This window comes from Sitodiplosis mosellana, unplaced genomic scaffold, assembly GCF_009176505.1.
Source record: "Sitodiplosis mosellana isolate CC-2019 unplaced genomic scaffold, AAFC_SMos_1.0 Smas_scaffold_6170, whole genome shotgun sequence".
NCBI lineage: Eukaryota > Metazoa > Arthropoda > Insecta > Diptera > Cecidomyiidae > Sitodiplosis > Sitodiplosis mosellana.
Genome location: NW_022601411.1, coordinates 229448 through 241610, shown reverse-complemented (window position 1 = coordinate 241610; position 12163 = coordinate 229448). Strand labels below are relative to the sequence as shown.

The 12163-nt window shown below is 37.9% G+C and overlaps 3 protein-coding genes across 3 annotated transcripts in view; all 3 read right to left on the bottom strand.

Annotated features, from left to right (window-relative positions):
- Positions 1–691: 691 nt before the first annotated feature.
- On the bottom strand, positions 692–5977 carry LOC129575909 (oocyte zinc finger protein XlCOF7.1-like). The gene is made up of 4 exons (XM_055460146.1): positions 5894–5977; positions 4720–5201; positions 4194–4380; positions 692–2053 (listed from the first exon to the last, which is right to left on the bottom strand). The coding sequence occupies exons 1-4, from the start codon at positions 5975–5977 to the stop codon at positions 692–694; spliced, it is 2115 nt and encodes a 704-aa protein (XP_055316121.1).
- A 1162-nt stretch (positions 5978–7139) lies between these two features.
- LOC129575908 (zinc finger protein OZF-like) lies at positions 7140–8513 on the bottom strand. The gene has a single exon (XM_055460144.1). It carries the CDS (start codon positions 8511–8513, stop codon positions 7140–7142), a length of 1374 nt encoding a protein of 457 aa, XP_055316119.1.
- A 1823-nt stretch (positions 8514–10336) lies between these two features.
- The window catches only part of LOC129575907 (zinc finger imprinted 3-like), a 4273-nt gene continuing 2446 nt past the window's right edge, over positions 10337–12163 (bottom strand). The window contains exons 2-3 of the mRNA XM_055460143.1: positions 11103–11570; positions 10337–10486 (exon numbers count right to left, since the gene is read on the bottom strand). Coding sequence (XP_055316118.1) covers positions 10337–10486; positions 11103–11570 — 618 coding nt within the window. The remainder of the gene's footprint in view (positions 10487–11102; positions 11571–12163) is intronic.

The window sequence follows — 12163 nt, the reverse complement described above, 5'->3', positions numbered from 1 at the left end:
TTTCTCCAAAAAATGAAACCTCAGAAAGTTTAAAGCCAATGAGAATCGGTTTACGGGTACCTCTCATACAAAATTGTCGAAGTTTTAGTTGACCGATTTTTCACTTTATTTTTATTATTATATTTTCACTGCCTTTATTTCAAGAAAATTCACAAAAAATAACCAAAAGTACCTACGGACAACGCAGGCCAACGGTACGGAAAAGTTTGGGATTACCAATGTAATTCTTTTTATTTTACCATGTTTCTCACGGCTTTTGACGATAGCAAGCACTGAGTAAATAAATTTGGGCTAAATTATTGCAAGAGATGTCAATTTTAAACCTATTTATTAATTACCAACAAGCAAATCGAAAAAACCGGAATTACTCTCCATTCTTTTCGAAACCTCTTTCCCCCCGCTAATATCTTTTCATGTCGTAAGAATGAACTCTGAAATCAAAGTCAATATTCTTCTTTTTTTTTGTTTCTTCTTCAATTTATTTCTATGTTATTCGAATAGAGCTTAAATCTGAAATGATGGTTGAAAATCTCAAATCATGAGCTTTTACGCTAGAAAATGTTAAATGATTCGAAAATATTTTCAAATTCTGAAAATGAAAGTTTTTGAGTGGATCGAGTTATGAGTTCAATTAATGAATCTTTTTAACGGAATCAAGACTGCGTTTTAGTTAGTCTGTGGAATGCGTGACTTATTTCGTTTTTAAGCGGTGAACTCTTTCCATGTGCTTATTGGCATCACTTTTACTGGTAAAGCTTGTTGCACACACTTTGCATTGAATCCGCTCTCCGGTGTGATCTTTCCGCATGTGAATCGTCAACTGTTGTTTGTCTCGACGATGCTCTTTGCACAAATAGCATTGATACTGACGGTGGCCACATACATGTTCATGGGCAATTTTTGAATCTTCGGTTGCATATCCTCCGAAGCACTTCGTGCATTGGAATGGGAATTGGTCACTGTGTGCTGATGACAAATGCTGATTTAAATACATCTGCTGAACGCATTGTTTACCGCAAATTTCACATTCGATCGATCTTTTAGCGCCATGTTTTGATTGCATGTGCTGCTCTAAATGTTGCTTGCTAAAAGTTTTGTAATGACACTGATTACATGCAAAAAGACTTCGTTGGCAACGCGTTCCGTGTGCTTGCTTATCTTCTGAAGTGGCAAATCGTCGACCACATTTCGCACAAGCATTCGGCAGTTCAACTTTGTGAGTCATCGAATGTCTTTGAAGATCAATGTTCTGTGCAAATGACTTGAAACAAATTGAGCACACGAACGGTTTTTCCCCGGTGTGTGTCCGCATATGTTCTGTCAAATGGGTTTTGTTGATCGTTCTATATCGGCAATTGTCGCATTCAAATTGCTGCGGACTACACAGCCACTCATGATTGAACTTGACTGATTCTTGTTCAAATCCTTGATTGCATTTTGAACAACGGAATTGGCCGTGCGTTTTCTTATGACTGTCCAAAGCACCTTTTCGTGCAAAGGACTTCGAACAGACTTCGCAACGATGCGGCTTTTCTCCAGTGTGAATTCGCAAGTGTATTTTGAGGTCAAACTTTCTTCCGGTAAAATGATTGCACACATGGCATTTGTGCTTCTTTTGCTTTTTGGCCACTTGATTCCTGGGAATGGCTCGTTTTTTCTGCTTTTTCGCACTTCCCTTGCGTTTGTTTCCGCTGTCAACTGGTTTTGGTGATTGAACATTGATTGCGTAACCCATAGGCTCTTCGTTGTCATCATGGTTGGTGACAGCGCTTTTATTCGATCGTTCACATGGTGTCGAGTCCTTATCTCTGCCCGTCTCTTCTTCTTCGCATTTGATTTCATCTTTAATCTGATCGAAGCCATAGTCAAAGTCAATCGGCCTATCGTAATTCGCACGATATCTTCCATGAACTCTCGAACGTGTTATGTTCATGTCATCGTCACCATCGTTGGGCTCTTCCTTAATATCAGGCTCTTGCTTGACTTCAATCATTTCGGACTTTGGCTTACGCTTTCTGCGTCCACCAGGAACACCTTTGAATGGATTCATTATCTGTTGATATCGAAAAGGCAATATCAAAAATCAATAGTCAAAATTTAGAATTACTATTTAAATATCTCGATAATGATAAAAAGTGCTTCAATCAAATGCAAACCACGTGTCTTTGCAAAATATGAGCACTAATTGCACACGCTCATAAGTTGGGTTATGTGCAACCAATTTTCGTGAGCATCAATTGATTTTCATGATTGTTCACTTTTTCGATCGAATCACAAAAATTGCAATTTCAAAAAATGAATAAAAAAATTTTAATATTCAACACTCACGTTTGTCGTCGACCTTTTTCTGCTGAAAATGTTTTTTCCACGGATCTTGCAAAATGTCTTCTCCACTCTATGACTTAATGAACAATGACAAACCTCAGCATATCCTACAGCATTGATACTGCGATGCGTTCGCTTGCTATTCGTGTTGATGACATTTCGTTAAGTTGACAACGTCTCCACATGTACACACTTCATGTCAATCTCTGTTTTGAGCAAATTCGTTGCGTTCAATTCAAAAATTTCGGTTGAACAATGCAAATGAATTTCTAAACATTCATTGGTTCACTGAAACCGAAATAGTATGGATGTACAGAGATCGCAATCGATGTGATGAACTAAGACATTTTGGCTCTTATATTTCGTTGAACATTCAAAAATTCTGCTTCTGACCAACTATGGATAGATTTACCTTCAATTTTTCGGAATTTCATCACATATTCCATTATTGCGAGTGTCACTTATCGCGGTAGGTTTCGCTGAGTGATATAAACAAACTGTTACCAAAACAAACTCTTTCGCTATGCTTTTGTTGAAACAATTATTTGTTACTCTTTCAATTCGGAACAAATTGTACACTGGTATGTTACGCCGACAAATCTATGTTACGTTTTGATCGGCGATTTTTTTTGTAATTCGTTTTTATGCTCACGGGTTCAATTGTTTATACCTTGGGATTGCGAATGTGATGAATTTATTTTGTTGAGTATTATTGTCGTAAAATCTAATTTGAATCATCTTGGACTTTTCTGAGATTTCTTAAATCGCACCGAATATACTAAATGTTTATCGAAAGGATCATCGAATGATTGAATGCGAGTGTGAAATGCATGCTTAATTGACGTATGATAATGAATTGAGTGCCGACTAGCAACTGAGCTATTTGCTGATATTCCCGAAAAATGCTACAATTCAGCTAAAATTGAATTAGGAATGGATTTTATTACGAATTTAGGCTGATAAAGTATACGAATCGAGAGAATTCTGTGGCTTGCACAAACAATTGAAATGACATAGAACCACTCTGAATCATTCATTCATCTATCGCGTATCATTATCCAGCCAACAATGCATTGGGAAAGAGTCGCATAAAAGGAGCGTGTTTTTGTTTGCGATCGAAAATACTTGCAATGTGATTGAAGAAATGGAACCGATAGACAAATAATATTTGGAAATCAACAGAAAGTAAATATTTTGATATGGGAAATTTTGAACGCTATGAAAGTTTAATATTATCCTAAAAACGTGCAAACCTGCGAATAAATAAACCTGATCAGAACGCAACGTATAACATATTTTCTAAAAACAGCTTTTGTTTCATTCGTTAGCCAAGAAGAAATTGCTGTGAGAAAAAACTACGAAATAAAAGTCAACACTCTTCTCTTTTTCTGTTGCTATTTCAATTTATTTCTGTTTCTTTTTAATGAAGTTTATATAATGCGAAAAATATTAAATGTTGTTTGCAAATGATTTCAAATCCAAAAGCGTTTTATTAAATCTATGGAATGTGCGACTTATTTCTTGTTCAAATGGTGAACTGTTTTCATGTGTCGATCGGCGTGAGCTTTTGTGGTAAAGCTTGCTGTACACACTTCACATTGAATCCGCTCTCCGGTGTGATCTTTTCGCATGTGTGTCTTCAACTGTTGTTTGTCTCGACGATGCTCTTTGCACAAATGGCATTGCAACTGACGATAGCCACAGTTATCTTCATGGGCAATTTTTGCATCTTCGCTTGCGTATCCTCCGAAGCACTTGAAGCATTGGAAAGGGAATTGGTCATTGTGTGCTGTTGACAAATGTTGATTCAATGTAATTGGTTGGACGAATTGTTTGCTGCAAATTTCACATTCGATCGATTTTTTTGCTCCGTGTTTTGATTGCATGTGCCGCTTCAAATGAGCCTTGTGGACAGTTTTGTAATGACACTGATTACATGCGAAAAGACTTCGTTGGCAGCGCGTTTCGTGTTCTTGCTTATAATCTCGAACGGTGAATCGTCGACCACATTTTGAACAAACAATCGGCGGTCCATCGATGTGAGTCATTGAATGCCTATGAAGATCAGAGTTGGTTGCAAACGACTTGAAACAAACTGAGCACTCGAACGGCTTTTCCCAGGTGTGGGTCCGCATATGTCTTATCAAATGTGATTTGTTGATCGTTCTATATCCACAAGTATCGCATTCGAATTGCTGGGGACTGCATAATCTTTCATGATCGATTTTGTCTGATTCTTGCTCAAATCTTTGATTACATTTTGAACAACGAAATTGACCATGCGTTTTCTTATGATCTTTCAGATGACTTTTTCGTGCAAAGTACTTTGAACAAACATCACACTGAAACGGCTTTTCTCCAGTGTGAATCCGCAAGTGTACTTTGAGGTGATACTTGTCGCTTGCCAAATGATTGCACGCATGGCATTTGTGCTTCTTTTGCTTTTCGACCGTTGTATTGCTGGGAATCGTTGGATTGCTTTGCCTTTTGGAGCTTCCATTCTGTTTCTTTCCACAGCCGACTGGTTTCGGTTGTTGCACATCGATTGCATCACCCACAAGCTCTTCGTTGTCATCATCGTTGGCGGCGGCGCTGTCATCCAATCGTTCGCACGGTGCCCATTCTTTTTCTCTGCCCGTCTCTTCTTCTTCACATTTGATTCTATCCTTTACCTCATCGAAGTCATCAGCAAAATCGATCGGTCCTTCGTAATTCGCACGATATCTTCCATGAACTCTCGAACGCAGTATGTTCATGACATCATCACCGTCGTTGGGCTCTTCTTTGATCACCGTCTCTTGCTTGACTTCAACCTTTTCCGAATTTGACTTGCGCTTGCTGCGTCCGCCAGAAACACTTTTGAATGGGTTCATTATCTGTTGATATCGAAGAGACAATATCAAAAATAAATATTCAAAATTCAAAATAATTATTTTAATATCTCGATAATGATAAAAAGTGCTTCAATCAAATGCAAACCACGTGTCTTTGCAAAAAATGTGCACTCATCGCACACGCTCATAAGTTGGGTTATGTGCAACCAATTTTCATGAGCATCAATTGGTTTTCATGATTTTTCACTTTTACGACCGAATCACAAAAATGGAATCCAAAAAATGAATAGAAAATAAAAAAAATATTCAACACTCACGTTTGTCGTCGACCTTTTTCTGCCGAAAATGATTTTTCACGGATCTCTAAAAATATCTGCTTCACTCTGTGGCGCACTGAATAATGACAAGCTTAGCATATCCTACAGCATTGATACTGCGATGCGTTCGCTCGCTATTCGTGTTGATGACATTTCGTTAAGTTGACAACGTCGCCACATGCATCACTTCATGCCGATTAGTAGCTCCCTTCTGAGCAAATTCGTTGAGTTCAATTCAAAAGTGTTCGTTAAATTCATGCGAAATTTTTATTTTACAAAATCAAATGTTGAGCAAGGCTTTTATCAAAACTAGGATCGGTCGCATTACAAATGCTGGATGATTGTGCGATGCTCGATGTTCAATAGGCAACAGATACTTTTAGTAGGGATGTATTGCATTTAGCCGTCAATATTTACTTCCACATTGCAGGAAGTCAATGACTTAACATCTATTAAATCTGTAATATCGAAATAGAATGCATTCTTGAAATGTGCAATCATTGCGTAGGTAAAATACGATACCCGATTTTGATGCATTACATTCCGTTAAACATTTTAACATTGTAGTTTAAGGTACTTATGGGAATTCCTCATTGAGAAATTGCCTTTCAAAAATCAGAGATTTCATCACACGATAATTGCACATTGAAAGTTGATACGAAGAAATTCAGTAGAACATCGCAGTAATAGAATAGCATTGTTCTGAATCGCGTATGATTATTTGGAGGGAAAATTCATGTTTGCCACTATTGGGAGTGTCTCTTGTCGGGAGGCTTTATTGTAATAGAAACAGACGGTTGTGAAATAACAACAAACTCAATCGTTAGTTTTTCTTCGTTTATTTGAATGTAAACCCATTAGTATTTAAAATTGTCCAATGTCCGTGCCTCGGGAATGCGATAAAGTCATCTTCTTCAGCTTTGATGTCATAAAAATCGAATTGGAATCGCATTGGTTTGTCTTGCATTTCTCACATCGCACTGACTGAACTACTTATTGGAAGGAACATGCTCGTTTGAGATGAACATTGAACGATCAAACGTGAAAGTGAGACACATGTTTGGTTTGTGTGATCAAATGAGCGATTCTAAATTATTTGCCGACTTACGACTGACTTGTTGGTTGACATTCCTGGAAAAAGCTACAGTTGACCTAAATAAAATTGGATTAAGGCTGATGTGATGCGTTTATGCTGAATTAGTATGCAAATTGAACCGATGTACACATGATATTTAGATATTAATTAAAACCAAATATTTTATTACTAGTAATTGTGAATAAAATCACGCGTTGAAACTGTAACATCATCATTAAAACGGACAAACTCTCGTTGAAATAACACATTTGCCAAAAAAGGCTTTTGTTCCATTGAACTAATGAATAAGTCAAGATGAATTTTCTGCAGAAATAAACCGTGAAATAAATGTCAACTCGATTTTCTTTATGTTTCTGTTACAATTTATTTTTGTTTGGTTTCATTCAACAATGGAGCTTGAATCTAAGGAAGCTATTCATGAATTTGTGGCAATAAAAAGTATTGAATGATAAATCGAAATGATTTCAAATGGTAAAGGTGTTTGAAACGTATAGAATAATAAGTTTAGTTAATAGTTGAAGGAATTATGAGCGAAGTGTGTCTTAATAAGTTTATGAAATACGCGATTTATTTCTTCTTCAAGAAGTGAACTGCTTTCATGTGTCGATTGGTACTACTTTCATCGGAAAAGCTTGCTGCACACACTTCGCATTGAACCCACACACCGGTGTGATCTTTCCGCATGTGAATCGTCAGTTTTTGTTTGTCTCGACGATACTCTTTGCACAAATGGCATTGATACTGACGGTGGCCACATACATCTTCATGGGCAATTTTTGAATCTTCGGTTACGTATCCCCCGAAGCACTTCGTGCATTGGAATGGGAACTGGTCACTGTGTGCTAATGACAAATGCTGTTTTAATGTAATCTGTTTGACAAACTTCTTGTTGCAAATTTCACATTCAATCGATCTTTTGGCTCCGTGTTTTCCTTGCATATGCAGCTTCAAATGATGGTTCCTAAAAGTTTTGTAATGACATTGATTACATGCAAACGGACTTCGTTGGCAGCGCGTTTCGTGTGATTGCTTATCGTCCGGAGTGGCAAATCGTCGACCACATTTCGCACAAGCATTCGGTAGTTCCAATTTGTGAGTCATCGAATGACTTAGAAGATGTGCGTTGCTCCTTAACGACTTGAAACAAATTGAGCACACGAACGGTTTTTCCCCGGTGTGGGTCCGCATATGTCTTATCAAATGTGATTTGTTGATCGTTCTATATCCGCAAATATCGCATTCGAATTGCTGGGGACTACATAGCCTTTCATGATCGATCTTGTCTGATTCTTGTTCAAATCTTTGATAACATTTTAAACAACGAAACTGCGGCTTTGAGCCATGCGTTTTCTTATGACGGTTCAGGATTCTTTTATGTGCAAAGGACTTCGAGCAAACGTCACACTGAAACGGCTTTTCTCCAGTGTGAATTCGCAAGTGTACTTTGAGCTTAGACTTGTCACTTGACAAATGATTGCAAACATGGCATTTGTGCTTCTTTTGCTTTTTGGCCGCTTGATTCCTGGGAATGGTTCGTTTGCTCTGGTTTTTCGATGCTTTATTTCGTTTCTTCCCGCTGCCAACTGATTTCGGTTGTTGCACATCAATTGCGTCATCCATAGACTCTTCGTTGCCATCATCTCTGGTGGCAGCATTATCATTCGCTCGTTCGTATGGTACCGAATCTTTTTCTTTGCCCGCTTCTTCTTCTTCTTCACATTTGATTTCATCCTTTACCACATTGAATTCATACCCAAAATCGAACGGCCCTTCGTAATTCGCACGATATCTTTCCTCAACTCTCGGTTGTGGTATGTTTATGACATCGTCACCGTCGTTGGTGGGCTCCTCCTTAATCACCGGTTCCTGTTTGACTTCAACCTTTGCCGACTTGGACTTGCGCTTGCTGCGTCCACCAGGAATACCTTTGAACGGATTCATATCTTGTTGGAATCGAGAGAAAAATTACAAAAATCAATCAACAAAATTAAAATCGAGTATCAATGACTTTATAATGATGGGAAGTGATTCGATTAAATTCATGCCACGTGTTTTTGCAAAGAAAAACTACGCACGAAATGTGCACTCAGCGCAAATGCACCTAAGTTGGGTTATGTATTATCAATTTTCATGATTTTTCATTTTTTCAGCCGAATCACAAATTTTATGCTCGAAAATTGGAATCCAAATGAATAAAAAATGAAAAACATTCAACACTCACGTTTGTCGTCTCTTTTTTTTCTACAGAAAATATTTGTTTTTGCGAATCTTCCAAAATGTCTTCCTCTCTCGGTGGTCGAAGGAACAATCCAGAACAACGTACAGTGTAGGCCACAGCATCAAAGCTAATATTTACACGCTTGGAAAGCGTGTTGTTTGTGTTGGTGAGTTTCGTCAAGTTCTCAACGACGCAAAGTGACACTTCATCTCCATTGGTAGCTGTCAATTGAGCACAATCAGAGCTCAATTCAAAAATATCGGTTAAATTCATGCAGTACATTCTTCTACAAATTCCAATTCCAAATTCAATCATAAACTTCGTCCTGCCATTTGAATTAAACATTTGTGATAATTGAGTGAATGACAGATTGTCATTGACATTGACAATGGTGCCATTTAAAACTCTGTCGACGTTAATGTTTTACTAAATATTCATTGAGTCTTGACAACGAAACTGAATGGATGGCCGAAAATGGAAAGCGATATCAATGCCAAAACGATGGATATGTTGGTGACGGCATTCTGCGTGATTGAAACATTTAGTTGTTAAGTAATAAAAAACTCGCTGATTTTGAAGTGTAAATAAGTTAGTATCGCAGAATTATGCATGTCTCGCGAACACAGCAAATACTATATCTAACTCTGGCTCAACAAATGCATCGAATTAAGATGAAAACAAAATAGCTCACGACACATGTAATTATCAACCCGGCTAACGACTTGGCTTACTAAGATTTATGAAGTAAAAATGCTATAACATTACAAAATAAAATCGAATTGAGGCTGATGAGATTGAATCCATTATGATTTTGTGCGGGAAAATGATGTGAATTCAGTTCATTGTGGCTGTTTGAAACAACTGAAATCGCACAGAACCTATCGCACTCTAAGTCGTTCATTTATACGTTGTTGTTATTCTTTTGCAATGGAAAATATCTGCTGTTCAGAGTGTGATATTTCTTGAAGTGTCGGCAAGGAATTGAGTAAATGGACGAGTAACTAGAAAGCAATTCAAATAAGAGCTATGGACGACATACTTTGAATTTTCCAAAAGCATTTGTGTCTCTCGCTGGCCAGGAAATTCGCTGCAAAAATAATCTCAGAAATGAAAAGCAACATTCTTCTCCTTCTCCTTCTTCTTCTTTTTTTATTCCGGTTCCAATGTATTTCTGTTCTGTTTCATTCAAAAATGGAGCTCAAATCGATATCAGTGTTACTGAATATTTTATGATTAGAAAATATTGAATGATAATTTAAAATAATTTCGAATTCATCTAAATGGATGTCTAAATCTAGATAGTCTTTCAAGTTGAAAGTTTCAAACGGATCAAGCTCTGACTCAATTGATTTATCTATTAAAAGGAATAATGAACAATTCATTGAAAACTTGACCACTTTTCAACGAATGAGATGGGTGGTTTATTATTTCTTCAAACGATGAACTGCTTTCGTGTGTTGATCGGCATGACTTTTCTGGACAAAGCTTGCTGCACACACCTTGCATTGAATCCGCTCTCCGGTGTGATCTTTTCGCATGTGAATCTTCAGGAAGTATTTGTACCGCCCATATTCTTTGCACAAATGGCATTGGTACTGACGGTGGCCACATACATCTTCATGGGCAATTTTTGCGTCTTTGCTTGCGTATCCTCCGAAGCACTTGGAGCATTGGAATGGATATTGGTCGCTGTTTGCTGATGATAGATGTTGATTTAGTTTGATCTGTTGGACGAACTGTTTGCTGCAAATTCCACATTTGATCGATCGTTTTGCTCCGTGTTTTGATTGCAAGTGTGTCTTATAATTAGTCTTGTGAACAGTTTTGCAATGACATTGATTACATGCGAAGGGACTTCGTTGGCAGCGTGTTTCGTGTGCTTGCTTATCGTCTCGAGCGGCGAATCGTCGACCACATTTGGAACAGGCATTTGGCAATTCGTCTTTGTGAGTCATTGAATGAATTCGGAGATTAGAGCTGCATGTAAACGACTTGAAACAAATTGGGCACTCGAACCGCTTTTCTCCTAAGTGCACCTGCATATGTCTTTCCAAATTTGGCTTTTGCAATGCTCTGTATCCGCAAATATCGCATTCGAAACGGAGAGGATCGCATAGTCTTTCATGATCGATCTTGACTGATTCTTGTTCAAATCCATGATTACATTTTGAACAACGGAATTGGCCGTGCGTTCTCTTATGCTTGTTCATATTACTTTTTTGTGCAAACGACTTCGAACAAACATCACACTGATACGGCTTTTCTCCGGTGTGAGTTCGCAAGTGTGTTATGAGGTGGGACTTGTCACTTGCCAAATGATTGCACACATGACATTTGTGCTTCTTTTGCTTTTTGGCCGCTTGATTCCTGGGAATCGCTCGTTTGTTTCCTCTTTTGGAGCTTCCATTCCGTTTCTTTCTACTTCCGACTGACTGCGGTGGTTGAACATCGATTGCATCACCCATATGATCTTTGTTGTTACCTTTGTCGACAATGCTCCCATTCGTTCGTTCACATGGTGTCGAGTCCTTTTCTTTGTCCGTCTCTTCTTCTTCACATTTGATTTCTTTCTTTACCTCATCAAAGTCATACTCAAAATCGAACGGTACTTCGTAATTCGCGCGATATCTTCCATTAACACTCGGTCGTGGTATGTTCATGATATCATCACCGTCGTTCGGCTCTTCTTTAATACCAGGCTCTTGCTTGACTTCAACCTTTGCCGACTTTGACTTGCGCTTTCTGCGTCCACCAGGAACACCTTTGAATGGGTTCATTATCTGTTGATATCGAAAAGACAATATCAAAAATCAATAGTCAAAATTTAAAATAACTATTAAATGTAAACCACGAATGTCTTTGGAAAAAATATGTGCACTCATCGCACACGCTCATAAGTTGGGTTATGTGCAACCAATTTTCATGAGCATCAATTGATTTTCATGATTTTTCTCTTTTACGACCGAATCACAAAAATTGCATAGAAAAAATGAATAGAAAATAAAAAAAATATTCAACACTCACGTTTGTCGTCGACCTTTTTCTGCTGAAAATGATTTCTCACGGATCTCTAAAAATATCTGCTCCACTCTGTGGCTCACTGAATAATGACAAGCTTGGCATATCCTACAGCATTGATACTGCGATGTGTTCGCTTGCTATTCGTGTTGGTGACATTTCGTTAAGTTGACTGTGTCGCCATATGCACACACTTCATGCCGATTGGTAGCTCTCTTTTGAGCAAATTCGTTGCGTTCAATTCAAAAATTTCGGTTAAACAATGCAAATGAATTTCTAAACATTTATTGATTCACTGGAACCGAAATAGTATTGATGTACAAAGATCGCAATCGATGTGATGAACTAAGACATT

Bases quoted from the DNA above. Each gene is read 5' to 3' on its own strand.
- LOC129575909 (XM_055460146.1), bottom strand. From the start codon at position 5,977: ATGATTGCACATTTCAAGAATGCATTCTATTTCGATATTACAGATTTA. The intron at 4,381-4,719 runs GTATCACCTCAA...TGATCTTCATAG, and splicing joins AATCATTTGGCAAGCGACAA to GCATTCAATGACTCACATCG. The intron at 2,054-4,193 runs GCAAAAAAATCG...CGATATCAACAG, and splicing joins ACATGCAATCAAAACACGGA to ATAATGAATCCATTCAAAGG.
- LOC129575908 (XM_055460144.1), bottom strand. From the start codon at position 8,513: ATGAATCCGTTCAAAGGTATTCCTGGTGGACGCAGCAAGCGCAAGTCC.